Source organism: Melanotaenia boesemani, chromosome 6, assembly GCF_017639745.1.
Source record: "Melanotaenia boesemani isolate fMelBoe1 chromosome 6, fMelBoe1.pri, whole genome shotgun sequence".
Classification (NCBI taxonomy): domain Eukaryota; kingdom Metazoa; phylum Chordata; class Actinopteri; order Atheriniformes; family Melanotaeniidae; genus Melanotaenia; species Melanotaenia boesemani.
In genome coordinates this window covers 8110247-8130535 of record NC_055687.1, presented here as the reverse complement: position 1 = coordinate 8130535, position 20289 = coordinate 8110247, and the positions used below count along the sequence as shown (strand labels likewise).

The 20289-nt window shown below is 39.3% G+C and overlaps 1 protein-coding gene across 2 annotated transcripts; it reads right to left on the bottom strand.

Annotated features, from left to right (window-relative positions):
- Window positions 1-858: 858 nt before the first annotated feature.
- mios (missing oocyte, meiosis regulator, homolog (Drosophila)) lies at window positions 859-19814 on the bottom strand. 2 transcript variants are annotated; one of them, XM_041987068.1, is made up of 12 exons: window positions 19720-19814; window positions 17190-18056; window positions 16628-17117; window positions 14665-14763; window positions 14308-14562; window positions 11766-11935; window positions 11108-11173; window positions 10844-11002; window positions 6272-6424; window positions 5462-5666; window positions 5143-5272; window positions 859-2362 (listed from the first exon to the last, which is right to left on the bottom strand). In XM_041987068.1, exons 2-12 carry the CDS (start codon window positions 18006-18008, stop codon window positions 2272-2274), a joined length of 2637 nt encoding a protein of 878 aa, XP_041843002.1. In that variant the 5' UTR covers window positions 18009-18056; window positions 19720-19814; the 3' UTR covers window positions 859-2271. The 2 variants fall into 2 exon arrangements, with proteins under 2 accessions (XP_041843002.1, XP_041843003.1); XM_041987069.1 differs by having other exon boundaries at window positions 19726-19809.
- Between the last annotated feature and the right edge of the window lie 475 nt (window positions 19815-20289).

The following is a 20289-nucleotide window of genomic DNA, read 5'->3' as shown; positions in this document are numbered from 1 at the left end:
ATACATAAGCCAATGTATGGTTAATGAATTCCGCATATAAAAATGTTTGGGACAATATATCAAATAAATACACAATTTATCATAAGTTCCTCCCACAATCTTTAAATTCAATACATCTTCTTGAAATTTCAGTGTTTAAAACACTAACTTTGCCAGCAGCTGGAGTTGATCTAATTAACAAAATGTAAATTTACATTTTTGCTGGGGAATAACATAAAAATTACACTGGGAAATATCTCTTTAAAAAGACTATTCATTCTGTAATTGCAGCTCCTTTACATTATTTTCTGTTTGTATCACATCAAGATTAAAAAAGATTTTTCAATAATTCATAATTACATATTCTAAGTCCCATGGATTAATATACCTATCTTTGACCCACCATCTCCTGTGTATTATATGTATTTTCCTATCCCTAAGTATGTAAAGAAATAATTTGAGTTCCTAGAAACCTAATTCAATTTTCTTGTTCAAACAGCCAACAAATGTGGTGAGACAGTTGGTCAACGGCAGTTTTCCAATGGCAAGAATAGAATTTCAGCTTCAGCCACCAAGCCAACGTGGATTGACTATTCCATGACAACATGCTAAGCTACATCTGCATACTGCTGACATCATAGCGTTAACTGTTGCATTGATGGTCAAACTTGAACGTTGCTTTTCAGTTAATATTGAGATTTATTGCCGGTTTCAAGAGTCTATTGTTTTTTTTTTTACTATTAAGCTCATGCAACTCTTTAATGGTCTGTGATTATGTGGGAGTTGTCATGGGGGAATATGCACAAATCTAGTAACCACATGACAAAAACCTCTAAAAAATGGACTATTCCAACTTAAAAATAAAACATTCAACGGTGCTCTAATTTGTCAGTAGAGATTTATTTAAAAGGCAAATACGACACTGAATGGATGAAATTCCAGCCACTCTTGTTTTTTGAGACACTACATGGTTCGCCAATTTGTCAGCTACACTCCAAAATGGTTCACAAAAGGACATGTGGGCCTATAAAACCTCCCACACTGGGTTGAGAGCCTGGTGAATGCTGCATACAGTAGCTCCTGCTCCCCACCTTCTCCCTACTCCATGACTAAGTGATTTAGACGGCTCTGGTGCAGGCCGCCTCTCACTTACAATGTGTCCCTGGGTAAGTGACTGAGCGGAGAGGGTGGCAGAGAAAGAGAAAACCAATTAACAATGTGGATTACACACAGCCCCCCCCCCTAAAAAAAAAAAAAACTCATGGCGTCAATTGCTGGATGGATGTGTGGTATGCATAGTTTTTGGGTGCAATATGGGCATCAGCAGGGAGATAAAGAAAGAGAGGGCCAGTGTGTATATGTGGGGATATCTGGGGGGAGTGTACAGGGTTTGGGCTGTCTTTTCTCTTGCCCTCGCTTTGAATCAATAGTGTTCCGGCAGCTGAGGTTCTTTATGAGGGGAACAATCTGGAGGGTCTTGTCAGAGAGCCGAGCAGCTGCTGTTTTCTGGGGAGTTTCTTTCAAGGACCACAGGCCTGGAGTGGGCTGGTGAATACAGGAGCACCCTCCTACTCTCCTCCTCTTTCCTTCTCCTACCCACCACCCCAAGCTTCTCTAATTCCTCAGCCTAACCCCCACCCCCTCTCTTTCAGGTTTAGAAGCCCCTACTGCACAATATCAGATGGCACAGAGAAACAAGAAGAGAGCAAGAGACTGTCACTGTCATCACCCTGGGTGCTGTCTCTCACCCCAAACAACGCTTTTATGAGGTATATGAAGATCCTTTCATTAAACAAACACAAATGTTAAATAGCTGTTAAAATACAAGCCAAAAATAGACTCTAGACATATTGGCACCTGTGATCACACCTTTATAACCTGAAGTATGAGTGGACATTTGAGTTTATTCACTTTTTTTCAAAACAGATCACTATAAAACCACAATCCTGATTCAGGTTAGATTGGAAAAGGCTGATCGCAGCAGAGCCTCTTATATTTCTCCTGAGTGTGATTTTCATTCACAGAGCAGTGAATTAGCATTTGCTCCCTTTCTGTTATTAAATCAGTTAGATCAGTAGCCCAAACTGCTTCCCTTCTTAATATAGGTCTCTGATGTTACTAGGCTATTACTCAACAGTGTTTTTTCTCTGGTCAAGCAGCTCCTTCACAGAGGGACACTGCTGGCATCCTTTGTCTCCGGGCCGGTTGTTGATGTGGCGGGAGCAGCAGTGAACCTTCACTTGTTCGATTCAAGCTGATGTTTGGATTCAGTTTCCAACATGTATCTTCTGTTTAGCTGCTGTCTGAAGGAACCAGGTTTCCTGTGGTGTCCAGCTGCATGCATTTACACGTACACGCCGACACCGGGCACTCTGTGTGGTCTCTGTAACAAGACGTATAAAGGGCAGTTTAACAAAGGAAATGATGGGGGGAAAACAAACAATAAAAAGGTTAAAAAAATAATAGCCCAAATCGGGGAAAAAAAACAAAAAAAAGTGACAGTATGAGAAATGCAAAGAAAACACAAAACACGGCACTGATTTTAAGATTTACTTTACTTTATTAAAGAAGTAACATATCTTTAGTAGGGCTGCTCATTTATGAAAAAAAAATCATAATCACGATTATTTTTGGTAAAAAATAAAACCACGATTATTCAACACGATTACTCATTGTGCCAAGGCAAAACATTCGCCCAGAGTGTAACATGAGCCAAGACTACCCCTGTTTTAGGATTTTTTTTCATTCATGTATCTTTCTTTTTTCAGTCTGGGTGCGGAGCAGAGGTGTACATGTCCTGGGAGGGAATGCATTGCAAGGACAGGTGTTGCACCAAAACAAGCACTCCGGGTGCTTATTTCAACCCAACACCGGGCCTCCTGTGGCTGCTTTGGAACAGGGAAGGGGCCTACGGCAACACTGCTGCATGACTGCCTTACTAAGAAGTAGGGGTGTGCGATACTGCGATAAGATTTGATCCGATACCAAGTAAATACAGGGCTAATGTCATCGTCATCAATACAAACACTTTTAATAGGGCTTTAAAAATGATCGCATTAATGCAAAGAGATTAATCTGTGGAATTAATGCATTAATTTTTAAAATACATTAATGCAACAACAAGAAAACTAATTTGCCATCATCTTGGTGAGAGATACTGATTTTGGGCATGTAGGTGCCTTGTCAATGAGGTGAATCGAATCCATCAAAAACCACATATCTACCATATTTATGACATTTGTGATAGTTTTCAAGCCTCACATTTATCATTTTTTGTGATCAGGTGTCCAAAAACAAGTTATTACCGGTGCTATTTCAAAAATCTGAATATGCTATTATCTCGGCGAGAGAAGCTCATTTTGGGTATGTAGGTTCAGCAATGAACTGAATCAACCAAAACCACTAAATCCTCCATTGTTATAATGATTCTGATAGTGTTCAAGACTTCCATTAATGTATCAATGTTATCACACTAATATCGATCGATAATGATGCCAATGTAGGTATCGATATTATCGATATTTGGATCGATCTGCCTACCACTACTGAGAAGAAGAAAGGTACATCCTTTCATGTCAGTTTGTACAAAAGTCTCCAGTGACACCCAAAAAAGTCGTTTGCTTGTTTGAAAAAAAGAGTCGCTAGAGGGGTCTGAATACTCGCTCAATAGTGACAAAGTCACTAAACTGGCAGCAGTGTTTGCGGCAATGGTGGACGATCTACTTCTGGTGTTGTATCAAGGCCAGTTTCTCCACTGAGATCCGTTCCTCATCCAGCTTCACTAAAGCTCTGCCCCATCCACACGGGACATAAATGCATTTTGTAAAAAAATAAAAACTTTATCATGATTTAAGCGTTTAACAATTTGAATGCAGATTTTATGGGAAACTGATTGCTTGATAAATGACGTCACATACAACCTAATGGGCTAATAATGTCATAGCCTTTCTACTAATTATTTTAGAAATCATTTGCTCACTTCCAATTTATAAATTCTGAAATTTTCAAATTTCTGGGTTTTATTTGGTCAGTTATAGCAGGGGGAACACATCCTGATGGACAGGGTGGAGCTTTGGAGAGTTGGAGGGGGATAGATTCTCGCTTGCTTTCAGAAGAGGCAGAAGACCACGTCATCCGAACGCATGACAGAGTAATAAACTCAATACCGGTCTATATGATCCACGAGTCTGGAGCATGTCTGAATTATCTTAATAATAATCTTTTTTTTCCCCTCAATATCACTGTTTTGTGATAATTTGAAGCCAAAATCAAAATTTGAGGTACTGCAAGCCCTTTTCACTCAGTCTGCAACGAAACAAAACTACTTTCGACACACATTGCCATTGGATTTAACGAGTGTGTCCAAACTTTTGACTAGTACTGTACACACACACACACACACACACACACACATTTTCCATACATCCCAATATTTTCTGTTTAGGGGTTTTAGAAGGTTTATCTGGCCATCAGAACCCAGAGGTGCAATACTTGCTTTTTAACCTTGAGATGAAAAGAAAAAAAAGACTTTCTGGTGAAACTACATAACTTCACCTATTTACCTTCTGAAAAGCCCATAAAACTGGGAAAGGGAGTCACCCTTATTATGTTTCTTTCAACAGCCCACACAAAGATTGCACTCAAACTGCAAGAAAAACTTCCTCGTCAAAACTTGTGATGGCATCTCAGATTTGAACGAGTGACACCATTATCTGTTCTCATCTATATTTTCATCAACAAACACATCTAAATTTAAATCTTATTGAAATCCGCTCCAGATGACTGTGAAGTCCATTAACTTTGACCTCCAGCCAATCCACCTCTGTACCCTCACAGACTGAACAGCAAAGTGTGGCGTGTCTACACCGAACACACCTTTATGTGTTAAAGGAGCTTATATTTAAGTGACAGGTAAAAAAAGAGGAAGTTTTTTTTTTATAGATTAGTTGAATCACTTGGCCCTTAACAATAGTTAACGGGGCAAGAGAAACACTTCAGTTTTATGCCATCAGCACTTAGCATAATTAAGATTTTTCTGCAATTACGTTGAGATTTTTTAATAAAAGAATTGTGTTAATTCTTAAAAAATCTCATGGATAGATGGAGCATGATTTCAGCTGTAAGCATGTCTGAAAATGATAGTAACACGCCTACTCGTCCTACCTGAACCAGCTCAGCATGTGGCCCGCATGGCCACCATGTCGACAGTTGTGACACCAGGTGAACCAGTTGTTGAACTTGGCAAGTTTGTTCTCCCTTGTCAAGTCCACCTTCTCTTCTGACTTTCCAGTTCCTGTGAATAGATGAGTCAATGAGTCAATACTAATCAAATGTGGCTATGAGGGACCTCACAGCATTAAGAGGACCTTAAATGTCCAGGTGCTAACTGTCTTTTAAAGACTGATCAAAGCTAGTGCACACTCTTCTGCAAATACATGGTTCTAAGATGCATCCATGTTACTGCACAGTTTTACCACTTTACCTGCACAATTGGAAACAGGTGTGCCCATATTCATAAGGCAGAGGGCACAGCGTGGCAGTGGTTTCCTGCAGCCAGGGCAACTAGTGACTTTTGACTTGGTGGGTGAGCCGCTGACACCATACTGGCTGAAGCCTCGGCCCTGGTGAGGCATCGCCGAGCAGCTGTAGGAGATTGACTTCCCACAGAAATTGCAGCTCACAAACACCTGCCGGGAACGAACACAAAGGTCGGCTGATAAGCACCTGTGGCAATGAAAGTAAAAGCAACGGGCACATGCTCACCAGCTGTCTGGATTTCATTTTTTTAGGGGAAAGGGAGATAAGTATTAGATAATACAACAATAATCCCAACATGCTGAATGGTAATTAAAAGAATGTCAGCAACACAATGGGTACTGCCAAGTCCCACATCAAGCACCAGCTTACTCTTAATCACACATAAAATCCTTTTAAGTATTAGACCTTATTAAAAATTCTACAAATGTGGAGTATGTGTCGTGTCTGGGGGAGATTTCTCCAGTACAAAAGATCTGTAATAATTCCCCATGTTTTATAACTTAGTTATAGTTTGTTTATGTTTATGAATGTGTAAGGCTGTAAGGAGACAACACGGACAACTGTGGGTTTGCAAATGTTGTCTAATATAAGTATTCATGGTAACAACTGTGTTAATCATTTAGAATTAATTACTAACCCTGAAATGATTTGAAATTTCCCAAATCCTTTAAATTCTGTTAAATCAATAGTCCAAAACCCAAATCAGTCTAATTAGCATCAATATAAAAGAAAAGCATCTTCTTGAATTTATTACCTGTGCTAGTGGTTTGGAGCTGGGGTCCAGTTTCCCTCTAAGGATATCAAACTCAGCCCGTTTGTGCCAGAATCTCCACGCATCCAACAGGTTGCGGTAGTTTTCTATCCAGCATTGGACTCGAGGGTCTTTTAACACGTCACCTGGGGAACCCTGTTGGGAGAAATGATTCAAATCAAGTCTGATCTTTTCTGCACCCATCCCCTCTGAGAAAAGAGACATGCGAAAAGGACAAATCTGCCTTATTTAATTCTAAATTTTCACTAATCAGGGAAAAAAAAAAAAATATATATATATATATATATATATGTCCTCACTTGCTCTTAATATAGGCATGTACATGAAACAGCCCAACATGTTACACTTAGTCGTTTATTTACTGAACAAAATGCAGAAACAGAGCTTGCAAAACCACCTTCAGCAGCAATAAATTAAAGTAATTATTTTCTACGTGACATTATCAGTTTCTCACATTCTTGTGGAGGAGTAATGATCTACTCCTCTTCAGTTCATTTAGGTTTGCAGCATTTGTTTCTGCACAGCTGACTTCAGGTCCCATCACAGCATTGCAGCCAGACTGAGATCTGGACTTTGACTGGACTGTTGCAACACCTTGACTTTTTTTTTTTTTTGAGTCATTCTGTTGTAGATTCATTGCTATACTTGCTGTTGAATGACCTAGTTTCAGCAAAGCTTTAGCTTTGACAGCTAAAGCTTTGCTGAAACAGATGACCTCACATTTGACTTTGGAGTTCATGGTTGACCTGATGGGTGCACAGTGTTCAGGTCCTGTGGCTGCAAAACAAGCCCAAATCATCAGCCCTCCTACACCGTGCTCGACAGTTAGTATGAAGTGTTTGTGCTGAAATGCTGTGCTTGATTTTAACCAAAATGTGGTGCTTTGCATTGAGACCAAACACGTTCAGTTTGGTCTGGTCTGTCCAAAGGACATTGTTCCAGAGGTCTTGTGGTTTATTGCTTTATTCCTTCATTTGGATCCCCACAAGCTGGAGCTAATGCAGCAGCTACTAGGGTCCACGTTTAACACGACATACATCATACAGAATACAAAGAAAGAAAACATAAAAACACACTTAATATAAGAATAAAACATGCATATAAACATGGTTTGTTTAGATGCAGCTTTGCAAACCTCAGCCATGCTGCCATTTTCTTTTTCTCCTGGGAACATTTCCAAACAAGCCATATTTTATTTTTCTAATTTTACCATCCACAACTGTAACATACCTTCTAAATTTATCCTAAAGCAGAAAGGGTGTGGGTAGTTTTCACACATTTCTGCATTTTTGGCTTCATTGTTGTTAAACAAACTATGACAAATTGCAATAGATACTACAGTGTGTGCAGAATTATTAGGCAAATGAGTATTTTGATCACATCATCCTCTTTATGCATGTTGTTCTACTCCAACCGGTACAGGCTTGAAAGCCTACTGCCAATTAAGCATATCAGGTGATGTGCATCTCTGTAATGAGAAGGGGTGTGGTCTAATGACATCAACACCCTATATCAGGTGCGCATAATTATTAGCCAACTTCCATTCCTTTGGCAAAATTGGTCAGAAGAGAGATTTGACGGACTCTGAAAAGTCAAAAATAGTGAGAAGTCTTGCAGAGGGATGCAGCACTCTTAAAATTGCCAAGCTTTTGAGGCGTGATCATCGAACAATCAAGCGTTTCATTCAAAATAGTCAACAGGGTCGCAAGAAGCGTGTTGAAAAAACAAGGAGCAAAATAACTGCCCATGAACTGAGGAAAATCAAGCGTGAAGCTGCCAAGATGCCATTGGCCACCAGTTTTGCCATATTTCAGAGCTGCAACATCACTGGAGTGCCAAGAAGCACAAGGTGTGCAATACTCAGGGACATGGCCAAGGTAAGGAAGGCTGAAAAACAACCACCACTGAACAAGACACACAAGATAAAACGTCAAGACTGGGCCAAGAAATATCATAAGACTGATTTTTCTAAGGTTTTATGGACTGATGAAATGAGAGTGAGTCTTGATGGGCCAGATGGATGGGCCCGTGGCTGGATCAGTACAGGGCAGAGAGCTCCACTCCGACTCAGATGCCAGCAAGGTGGAGGTGGGATACTGGTATGGGCTGGTATCATCAAAGATGAGCTTGTGGGACCTTTTCGAGTTGAGGATGGAGTCAAGCTCAACTCCCAGTCCTACTGCCAGTTTATGGAAGATACCTTCTTCAAGCAGTGGTACAGGAAGAAGTCAGCATCGTTCAAGAAAAACATGATTTTCATGCAGGACAATGCTCCATCACACGCATCCAAGTACTCCACTGCGTGGCTGGCCAGAAAAGGTCTAAAAGAAGAAAAAATAATGACGTGGCCTCCTTGTTCACCTGATCTTAACCCCATAGAGAACCTGTGGTCCCAAATCAAAGGGAGGGAAAACAGTACACCTCTCTGAACAGTGTCTGGGAGGCTGTGGTTGCTGCTGCATGCAATGTTGATCGTGAACAGATCAAGACACTGACAGAATCTATGGATGGCAGGCTTTTGAGTGTCCTCGCAAAGAACGGTGGTTATACTGGTCACTGATTTGTTTTTGTTTTGTTTTTGAATGCCACAAATGTATATTTGTAAATTTTTAGTTGTTATATTTGTTATATACACCAACAGCTGTTGTAGCACGTTTGACAATCATCACATCCTGAAATTTGCTGATGATACAGTTATTTTAAGCTTGTTGAACAGTACAGAAACCTCTCATGGTCCTGTAGCTGATTATTTCTTAAAGTGGTGCCAGGAGTCATTTTTAACCTTAAATGTAGCCAAGACAAAAGACATGTGCATCGATTTCAGACGAACGCGTCCCTCTCCTGTTGGCACAGTCGTGGATGGTCAAGAGGTAGAAATTGTGGAGTCATATAAGTATTTAGGGACCACAATAGACAGTAAATTGACATTTGAGAGCAACACTGACACGATCCACAAGAAATGTCAGCAGCGTATATTTTGTCTGAGGAAACTCGCAAAATTCCAGGTGGACTCCTCCCTGATGACCATGTTTTACCGTACTTTTATTGAGTCTGTCATGACTTTCTCTTTCATTTGTTGGTTTTCATCTTTGAGTGTAAAACAGAAAAATGTTCTCAGTAAGGTTGTTCATGTCTGTGGAAAAATATCTGGAAGTGCTCAAGAAACTTTGCAGAATCTGTATAACAGACAGCTGCTTAATAAAGCAGAATCTATCCTGTCTGACAGCTCACATCCATTACATCATCAGTTTCAGTTTCTTCCATCTGGCTCATTGCTTAGACTTCCATTAGCAAAGACTAACAGATATAAACATTCCTTTGTTCCTTCTGCTATCTCTATCCTCAATTCCAGGAGGAAAAGGTAGCTGCCTAGAGTCTTGAATGAATGAAATTTTTATTGTTCTTATTGATTATACTCGTTTTTAACTTTCTTATATATGTTATTTGTGTTGCTTCTCTGCTGTACAACCAATTGCCTCCTCGGGGGACAAATAAAGTGATTGATTGATTGATTGATTGATTGATTGATATTGGTTTCCCTGGTGAAAATAAATAAGTGAAATGGGTATATATTTGGTTTTTGTTAAGTTGCCTAATAATTATGCACAGTAATAGTCACCTGCACACACAGATATCCTCCTAAAATACTAAAACTAAAAAAGCCCCACTCCAACTTCCAAAAATATTCAGCTTTGATATTTATGAGTCTTTTGTGTTCATTGCGAACATAGTTGTTGTTCTATAATAAAATTAATCCTCAAAAATACAACTTGCCTAATAATTCTGCACACCCTGTAGATGTGTTGTGCTTTGTCCTGATCAGCAAAAATCTTAGAAGTGAAAGAGGATGTACTCCTTTTCACACCATGCATGTCTGTGAGGCCCTTGAACTGCAGCATAGGAGTGGATCCCTGGTACACAACAGCTTTTTGCTCAGAGGCACGTTAGAACAAGAACACAAATATCAAGCAAACCAAAAGAGTTGTTCTACGACACAAACGTTACAGACCTGCTCTACCACTTTAACAATTTTGGAGTTATCTTCACTTATACAATCAGGTTTGCTTTGTATCTTTACAAAGGTGCAGATGCCACCTGAGAAAGCAGCTATGACCAATGTTTGAGCACATGGACTGGTCTTCCAAAAGTTTTAATCAGACAGATTTTCCTTTTAATTCAATTATATATATATAAATATTTTTTTTCTTTTTTTACTATGGCTCATTTGCGTAGTTGTTTCAAGTGTAAGACTGTCCTCACCTGCTACGATAAAGCAATAAAGTAACTGACAAAGCTTTATGCCAACAACATTTTTGTAGTATGTAGCTTCATTCTAGAAAGCCATTTATTTATAAAGCAGCTCCAGTAATGTGTCTAAGGGACAATGTCATTTGTAATTCCTAAACAAACCAGAAAAGCTGAAACTTAAGCTTTCTTCACGTTACTGGAGAAACAGTTTTGACCCACAAAGATGCTGTAAGTTCACTGCTCTCTAATCACATATGGTGTGAATGTGTTTTAAACACAAAGAGTTTACTTTTGCATAATTTGTACCTTTAGCATGCAGAAACTGGCAGTCTGGACATCTCCAGTTCGGTCCACATAGCTCTCCATAAGATCTACTCCATCTTTAGTCAGCCCTGTCAACAGGATGCCCTCCAAGTTTCCCACATCCTTCATCTCATGGGTCAGTTTTTCGATGTATCTTGGGAGCTGCCATACAAAGCAAAGTTAAACAGAGAAGACAGATGAAACTCAATCAGGTACATGTGAAACACCTGGTGGCATAATAGAGTCTAGCATTCCACTTGCAGTTACCTGAGAATCGCTGAGAAACATACAGGCAAAGGCCACTCGGTCTCGCACAGCAACGCTGCTTTCATACTAAAACAGAAGCAAAGATTTATATTTATTATAAAAGAAAAGAAACAGCATTTTTCTAAATTAGGGATGGAAAAATGCTTTTTTACTAATTAGCTTGTTTAAATTAGCTCCACAGACTGTGAGCCTAAAGAAACAGCACAACAAAGACAGTCTGTTCTGAATAAAAACAGACACTTGTGCCACTTAATCAGTCCTCAAAACCAAGATGGCTGCAAAACATTTAACATAATCTTCTTATCATATGGTATCATCTTTTGTTGCAGAATAAAAGTCTGAAGACATAAATACAGTTAGACCAGCTAAAGGCCAAAATCTGATGCAACGAGGAAAGAGAAAAAAGCAGAAACAGACGCTCTGTTCTGGGCAAAGGTTTTTTCCACAAAATGTTTTATAACACTGATGAGGGAAATGTAAGACATCCTTCTTCCTCTGCACTGGACGGTTTTCCCCATAAAGGCTGTTTAAGAATTACCTGTGTTACTGTGTTGAGAATACATAAACCTGTTTATCAAGTCTGAACAAAAGAGTCACTGTTAAGTTTTTTCTCCTTTTTCAGAAATTAAAAGTCAAATGATACTAAGACATCTTTTACCAGAACACCATCGTAGGCTCCAGGCTCACTGGTGAGAAAGGCAAACATGATGCAGAGGTAGGGGTTCTTCAGCTGCAGCCTCAGAGAGCTGCACATCTCCCTCCACAGGGAGGACTTTTCATCAGTGTAGCCTGACAGAGCCATGGCAACCACATTCAGGTTCAGGTCACCTGCGACCAAGAAGATGAAGAAGGAAAAGATGTATTTAGTGCCAGCTATCTTTACTGTAAGTCAAGAATCACATTCAGTCAAACACCTGAAAATGTGGCAGCTGGTGAGGTTGACTGACACTAGAATCACATTAAAAGACATTTGTTCTATAATTTGTTCCATCAAGTGTATGTAAGAAAATCAGCAGCCATCATTATGTCAGCCATCAGTTTGTAAATTGAAGTTTTGAAGCCAGCATCTGACCTACCGATCTGTTTTTCGACCATAATAAGCAATATTTGGACAAGGTATAGCTGTGGATGATCCTTAAAATCTGATTAGACAAAACATATTTTTAAACCTGATACCTACTGAAAATTTAAAAATGACCAGGCATACACTGATGAGTAGGATGAAATCTTAATAATCGCACTATCGTGACTTGCCTGAAAAATAAATAAATAGTTTTCTATATGATGTGTTTGTGCTTTTTTGAAAGAGTCTACTGGAGTCAGAGATGTTTTAGAGTCAGTCTAGAGCTCAAAACTGCATTTTGCATTTTTGTTAACACTTGATTCTGACTTTTCAGGTTAGAGAACAGAAGAGGTGAAAGCACCATTGGGTAAGTTTTTGAAAACAATTCTTTAGGGAACTGGTTTTTTCAGAATTAAACTGATCTGCAGGAGCTCAGAGCTGCTGCACCCACCTCAGGAATCAGATTTTAGTTTGCCAAGTTGCACTGACAAATGAGCTGAAGATGAATATACAGTAGTGTGTGGACTGCATCAGGATGAATGAATGGATGGAGGGATAAATTATTTAATAATACACAGATTTAAAAAGAAATGTCATTATAAAATTTAATATCATGCAATTTACAGTGATTTCCAGGGGAAATCTGTGGTTTAAAGGGTTCAGTTTTTTAGAAAATATTTTGAGACCCCTAAAAATCAGCTTTTTATTTCTGCACAAAAAACACATAGCTACGGTCAGCTAGCTGTTAGCTTAGCATCAACACAGGAATGAAAGTGCAGAAATTAAACAGTCTAGATCAGGAAAGCTGCTTCTTTACCCTGTTTCAATGTGCACCTCCCAGTAGTAATAAAAGAAAAAGAAAGAAAGGTTTGGAAATATATATATATATATATATATATATATATATATATATATATATATATATATATATATATATATATATATATATATATATTTATATATATATAAAAGCTAACATCCCTCCTATAAAAGTAACAGAGGCAGAAATATTATACTCAGTACGGGTCTATATGATTTCTTTAGATTTTATTACCTTTTGAAATGTGCAGAGGAGCGTAAAAGTCTTGGCCCACCTCTCATATTTTTTAAATAGTGCCAGGGATTCAGAGTTCTTTGCTAAGCTGTCTGACATGTGGAGACATAACACTGGTTCACATGAAGTTTGGAGTCTTTTTTACGCCTGAAGTCACTGCTAATCATCAAATGGCTTAAAGACAAATTACGATTAAACTCCTCTGAAAATATTTAGTGTATAAGAAGTGGGCTAAAAATGAGTAAAAATAAAAAAAAAAAATCAGGTAATGTCCAAAGAAAACTTTCAGAAAGCTTTAAAAACTACTGGTCAAAACCACTTTAAAAGGTAAAAATATAGTTTGGCTCCTTTGGAAGCAAAATATACAGAAATGAAGGGTGGCTCAAGAGTTTTCTACAACACTGTATTCCAGTACACGAGGCTGGGAAAATGTCAAGTTCAATTGATCCACTACCTGACAATGTTCTTTTTAAGTGTGTACCTTTTAATCAATAAGTAGGAAGTACTGTTTGGAAAAGAAATGAAAAACTGTAACTGCTAAAAAAGCTCTGTTGACACACCTTATCTGTATGAATGACCCCATCAGTCATCCTCAGGAACAGCTCAGAACACGCAACAGGAAAAAAGGTTGACCTACATTGGTGAAATTTTTCTCAGTCACACATGTGTAAACAGCCGGTGTGAGAAGCACAGCACTGTTGTAGAAAACACATCTCTCCTGCTGCCACATTCTTTAAATTCCATATTTTCCCCTGAGCACCGGATTGCATTTGGTTTAATGATGTCGCTTAGTGTTGGCAGGAATTCTGGAAACAGTCTGACATTCTGCAGATATCCCAGAATCACTCCACACATGCTTTCGTTCACGATAACAAACACAAAAACATTTGTCACTATGTAACAGGGGTCGATAGTTGATCTTTTATATTAGTCCTTCTGCTGCTCCCTAGTGAGCGTTTCAGGAGTACCACACAGAAACAATCACCTGCAAAATCCTCATCTTCTCATCACAATTTGGTCTTTAATGTTGAATGAAACAACAGTTCTTACTGACCGGACTGCGTTTACTACTCCTGCACTCACCTTTCTCAGTGGTGGCTCCCTTGTTGAGGATCTGGATCGCACGGCGGATGTCCAGGTTGAACAGAGCGATGGCGGCTGCCCGTTCCCACTCATGTTCCTGCTCCAGTGATCGCAAGAAGGTCTCCACATCGATGTCGGGGCCCCGGCTGATCCAGCCACACAGCCGCAGGGCGAGGCATCGCTCCTCGCTGTGGTACCGCGGGACGTCCGTCTGCCGATCCGAGCCGCTCCAGCACCTCCTGCTTTCTGTTGAGCCTTCGTGCAGCCGGGAGACACAGACAGAATTCAGTTTATTTACATGTCGCAGGATCGGCTGGAAATATTTTTCTACAAAGCTTTCATGATGTATTTTCTTACCTGAGCTGGCCTTCACAATGTTCTTGATACCAGAGTAAACCAAAGACTGTTTGTTCCCCTGCAGCCTAAGCTCCATGTCTTCTGCACTCTGCTTCATATGTGACACTTACATAGGAACTGTAACAGCTTTTTTTATCCAAACAAAATAGCAATGATACAAGACAAGGAACCGGCACAATAATATGTTATTACTGATAAAATAAAGCAGATAAACTAATATTGCTTTAAAGAAAGTACTCCTTGAACTATGTCATAGAATTAAACAATTATATACTTTTTCTTTTAATATGAACAAATCCATTAATTCCACTGTTATCAAATCTTTGGTAATGACATATAATTCCGTTTATTTTTCCTTAAAAAAAAACTAAATAAGAAAAACCATCTAAGTCATAGATTTCAAACACTGGTCCTCGAGGGCCATGGTCCTGCAGGTTTTAGGTGCATTTTTGTTCAACACATCTGATTCACATGAAATTAACCAATAACGTGTCAAGTTTTGCACAATGAACCATTAATTTCAGTCGAGGGTGTTGATGCAGGGAAACATCTAAAACCCACAGGACAGTAACCCGACAGGACCAGAGTTTAAGATCCCTGATCTAAAGTCATATAGTTTAAAAGGTGCTACACTCACAATATTCTAGACCTGGTGGATTTCTGATGACGTGATTATCTATATTGACATATTTCAAAGGTTAATATCAAGGTTACCTAAAATTATAGTTAATAACTAGAACAGCATTATTTTAGAGGAACCGCTAATTTAAATTAATATTCAAATTTTAGGATAAGCAAGGAAGAAATGATCAAAATGCTAAAAGAGCAATAAGTAGCACATATATTGCTGATCATCATAAAAAGTTAGGGATTTGGCATATCTTACAGGGCTTTTGGAGTTATGCTGGAATAAGCCTAAAATGCACTAAAACCTTTACTTAATTATACTTTCTTTAAACTTTTGAATGCACTTGTACAACAAGGTAATTAACCACAGAAAACAAAAGAAGTGTCTGAACCATGAATCCATTCTATTCTACATTCATTTGGCTTTTCTTCAGAGCGACTTACATCTGAGTAATCAACCACTAAATGTTCTGGTTCAAAGACATAATGTATTTAAACAGTTCTCTGCACTATACTGTATCAGACTAAGGCTAGGTTCACACTGCAGGGCATAATGCTCAATTCGGATTTTTTTTGAGAGTCGGTTCACATTTTCATATCCAAACATATCCAAGTGGCTTTGGTCGCATTTTAAAGAAAATCCTATCTGTGTCGTTCAGATTGTTTTGAAAAGATCAGATACAGGTCGCATAGGGGCCAAAAAATCGGCTTTGGATCACAGCCTGCAGTGTGAACCTAGCCTAAGACAACAGCTAACACATGACAAGTTATTGAGACACTGACATTTTATGTTGTGGTATACCAACTTCTGTTGTGGCATGAACTTTTTACATTTTCCATTAATTCCACCCGAAAATTAAACATGCCTTACTTTTTGTGTGCAGTATGTACTCACTGTTCATTAGAACTATCCAGGTGGAAATACTGTGGAAGATTTCAAGGATGCTTGTCTCTAAAGACTGGACTGGAAACACTAGATGCAATAACATCATGCTGACTGCATATATGGAGCCTACATGCTAAACTGTGATGAGTGACTGGCAGAAATTTAAGAGGATGAGAGTCATCAACCCCCACTAGAACCAAACTTCCACTCGTCAGTTCATAAAATGTCTCACACCTTTGAGATGTTGGTTCGAGGATCTAAAGACACAAATCTGACAACTAATTAAGTCATTTTGGAGCATGGAGAAATTCAAAGGATCTGATGGTTCAAATTACTAATATGTAAAAACAAGGTTTGTGTGTTTGGTTGGACACTGGCTCTAGAAAATTCTTCTGAAAATGTACCTGCCTGATCATTAAAAAAAAACATCTTCATCATCACAAAGGATATAGAAGAGATCATACCATAAAGACTTGAGCTGGGGATCATTCCCTCCCGCAAGCAGGTGATTCCTCCAAACCTGGACGGTATCATGTCCGTACCTGGACTGAGCTCTTTGCCTCATCTTAGTGGCTATATCTTTCTCAATCATACTCTCCGCCCCTTCAACTGAATCCTCAACGCAGTCATATAGATGTCTACCGCAAGCCCACATGAGCGAGGTGGTGGAGCTCCATGCCAGGGAGATGCGTTCAAACACTGTGAAGTCTGTCATGACGCGGTTCGCTGCGGACACCACCACCATGCGGTTCTGAGAGGAAGGGTGCCAGGCAAAGCTGCCGATCTGGCTTTCACAGGGCTGCACGCTTCGCTCAATGATGGTGGGCTCCGTCTCATCACCGATGGGCGTTGGAGCGTGTTGCATGTCATACAGACGGATGATGTTGCTGTCGCGTGTCAGAGTGGCCAGCAGGCCGGTACGAGTTGGACACCATGCCACCTGATATGAAAAAAATTATTAGTACACAAACTTTACAAAACCTACTCTGAGGAAAAATAAGCACCACCGTACCTTAGTGAGCGGTTTGGGCTGCTCTGTGAGTGTAAGCACAGGCTTCTCAAACTTCCTCAGGTCCCAAATGGCTACCTGACCCTCAAAGAAAGAGGCAACACGGTCAGGGAAGTGTGGGTCTACTGTCACCCCTTGGATGGCCTTGGTGTTGACAAATGTTTTCTGGCTTGTGTTTCTTAGGTCAAATATTGCGAGGTTCCTGTGCATGCCAGCTAACAGCAGCTTTGGGTCACGTAGCAGCCAGCAGAGGGACAGACAAGCATCGTTCTGGCCTAACTCATACAATGGCTTGGTCACTACGGTGCTTGAGTCCAAATCCACCGATGAAAGACGAATTTTCTCAGCTGCTACGCTGGTCTCTGGGGCAAACTTACTGCTAATGTCCCATATAAGGACAGAGAAATCTGCTCTGTGCTTGTCCAGCCCAGCAGCCAGTAAGTTGCTGTCCACAGGGTTCCAGGCCAAAGTATTGCACTGACGGGCGTGTTTTGGAACAAACTCTTTCCCCATCAGTTCTTTGCATGTGGAGTTGTGGCTCTGGCCCAAGCTGGTGAGCACAACTCTGCCATTTGCTTGCCCCACAGCGAGTAAACACTCAGGCTCATGCTTTGGGTACCAGGCCACACATTTCATGTAAGGAGTGTCAGAATTAATGGCTAGTAAAGTAGCAGTTGTTTCTTCAGAGAGCGAGAGAGTGCCAGGCTTAGTTTCTGCACCACCCACAGGTCCGATACGGTATAGCCCCAATTCAGAGTCACAGATGACGTAGCGGTCTGGGTGGTGGGGAGACCACAGGATGTCTGGCTTTGAGCCACTCATGATTCAAAGGCAAATACAAGGGTTTCAAGGAAGTTTGCCTTCTACAACCTGGAATATAAGACAGATAATCACAAAAATAAGCACATGAATTAAAAGAGAAAATTCTGTCAATTCTGTATTTTTCAATTAAACATCAAAAATTGTTAATGGTCAGCAGCCACAAAAAGCTTCAGTTTAAAAAATGTTTGGTTGTTATTTAGCAAAAACGAGCCCCTTAAATAATTTCTCAGCACCACCTAAAGCAGTGGTTTCCAACCTGGGGTCCGGTACCCCCCAGGGGGATCCTTGAGGCGTCCACCATTCAGGGCCATTGTGATTAATATCCAGACATTGTCCCTATTTTTAGAAAATAAAAAAAGTAAGGCTATATGTTGTTAATTTAATTTTGGCTTTATCGAAGGACAGGACTCAGCCAGAATACATTATTTATGGTGGGAATCTCACTTTTAAAAGCATAAAACCAAACATAGTTCCAGCACGGGGTGGGGGAGGGGGTCCATGGCTTTTTAGTTTTTGCATGTAGGGGGTCCTCAAGGAAAATAGGTTGGGAACCACTGACCTAAAGTTTTCTCACATCTGTCTGTTGTTAATTTCTGTCAGTCTTTTATAAACAAGCATGCAAGCTCTAAAGTTTGCAGGAGCCCTTTTTGCAGCAACAAATTGCAGTTCTCTCTAAATAAACTGAATGGTCCTGTGTTGAGGTCTCACTGCTGGCCAACTCAATACATTATTTTCTTTTAGACCATTCTTTTATACAGTTGCATGTTTGCTTTAGGTTGTCCTAATGCACATGATCATGTACATGCATTGTTGGCCTTTATCACAATGTCCTCAAACGCTGTCTCTATGTTAAAACAATTGTGATTTTATCAGTGTTTTGACACATTCACTACTTCTAGCAACTGAGCCAGCAAAGTCTCACAGCATGATAAAAACCCCACTCCACTATGGCTGTGCTTTATTTTGCCATCCACAAACATGCTGTTGGCCCATACGTGTCTGCTTTAGTGCCATTGTCTCTGTCAATGAAAACTAGAGACAATAAGCTTAGTTTTATGCAGTAAAACCAAATTTATGAAATTAATTATATATGCAAAATTTAACAAAGAGAAATCTTATCTTTTATTCTGCTTGAGAAACTAGTTAGAATTCTGAGAATTAGAATCAGTTTATTACTTTTTATAGTTTAAATTTAAGCATTACGTTTGTGATTGTTAATATTCTTTATATAAATATTTTCAGACTACATACAATTGTTTATTCGAATAAAGACCGGATGATATAAGAACAGATATAAATACTTGGAATCCTTACAATAACTTTACTACCCACATCACTCAAGTGCAGCACACAACAATGAAAGCTCACCTCGATGTTCAAATGATGTCATTGTATAAATAAGAACAGCTATTAGTACTAATCTACAGCATTCCTGCGAGTTATTTAAATATGAGAAGACATCAGCGCGATGATAATTAGCTATTCATTGTCCTATCGTAAAAGTGCGATTTATGCCTAAAATTTATGGAAATTTACTCAAAGCCCAGTATCACAGCAATTATAAAGCAAGGTTTAAAGTTTGTTGACATGCTAACTAGGCTAAAGCTAACGTGGGCAAGGTGAGCTTAACGCGTTTATCCTTCACTTATTTACCCACTAATCAAAGATAGTTGTTAACACATCAAAATTTTAACAGTAAGATTGTACTTACACACACCAAGTTTAAACGAGCTAACGAATTAGGTTTTGACATACACATGTCGCACGGGCACAACTCGAAACCCCACAGGAATGTTATGTGTTACATCAAAACATATCCGTAGTGATGGAAGTGTTCACGAGGTTAAGTTCCGCTGTGTTGGACTTAAGGAGTATTTCTTCGCCAGAGGGCGCTACAAACAAGGGAATATAAGAAAACCAGTCAACAAACAGGCAGAAACCTGTTAGAATATTTTAGATAACTGAACAAAATCGGTTAATCACCGCTGTCAGATTCTAGAATCGACAACAACAGAAATGGTATCAGATCATTAGACTTGACTTTTAGATAACTGCATTTATGAGACTTTTCCACATATGGTATTAACATAGTATTTACACTGGTGAATAAGCTATCGTTTATTTTATTTGGTTTGTTGGAAGTTTTTCTTTATTATTTGTTTGTTTTTTGTTTTTTTACATCTGATTTTTTGACACTAAAATTAATATGAATATTCATGTGATAAAAGTAATTATGGAAGTAATGGTTTACAATTAAATCTCTGAAAGAAGGTTTGAATAG

Coding starts and splice junctions, on each gene's coding strand:
- mios (XM_041987068.1), bottom strand. CDS start 18,008: ATGAGTGGCTCAAAGCCAGACATCCTGTGGTCTCCCCACCACCCAGAC. Junction 11,003..11,107: donor TGTTTCTCAGCGATTCTCAG/GTAACTGCAAGT, acceptor TTTGTATGGCAG/CTCCCAAGATACATCGAAAA. Junction 6,425..10,843: donor CCAGTTTCTGCATGCTAAAG/GTACAAATTATG, acceptor TTCTCCCAACAG/GGTTCCCCAGGTGACGTGTT.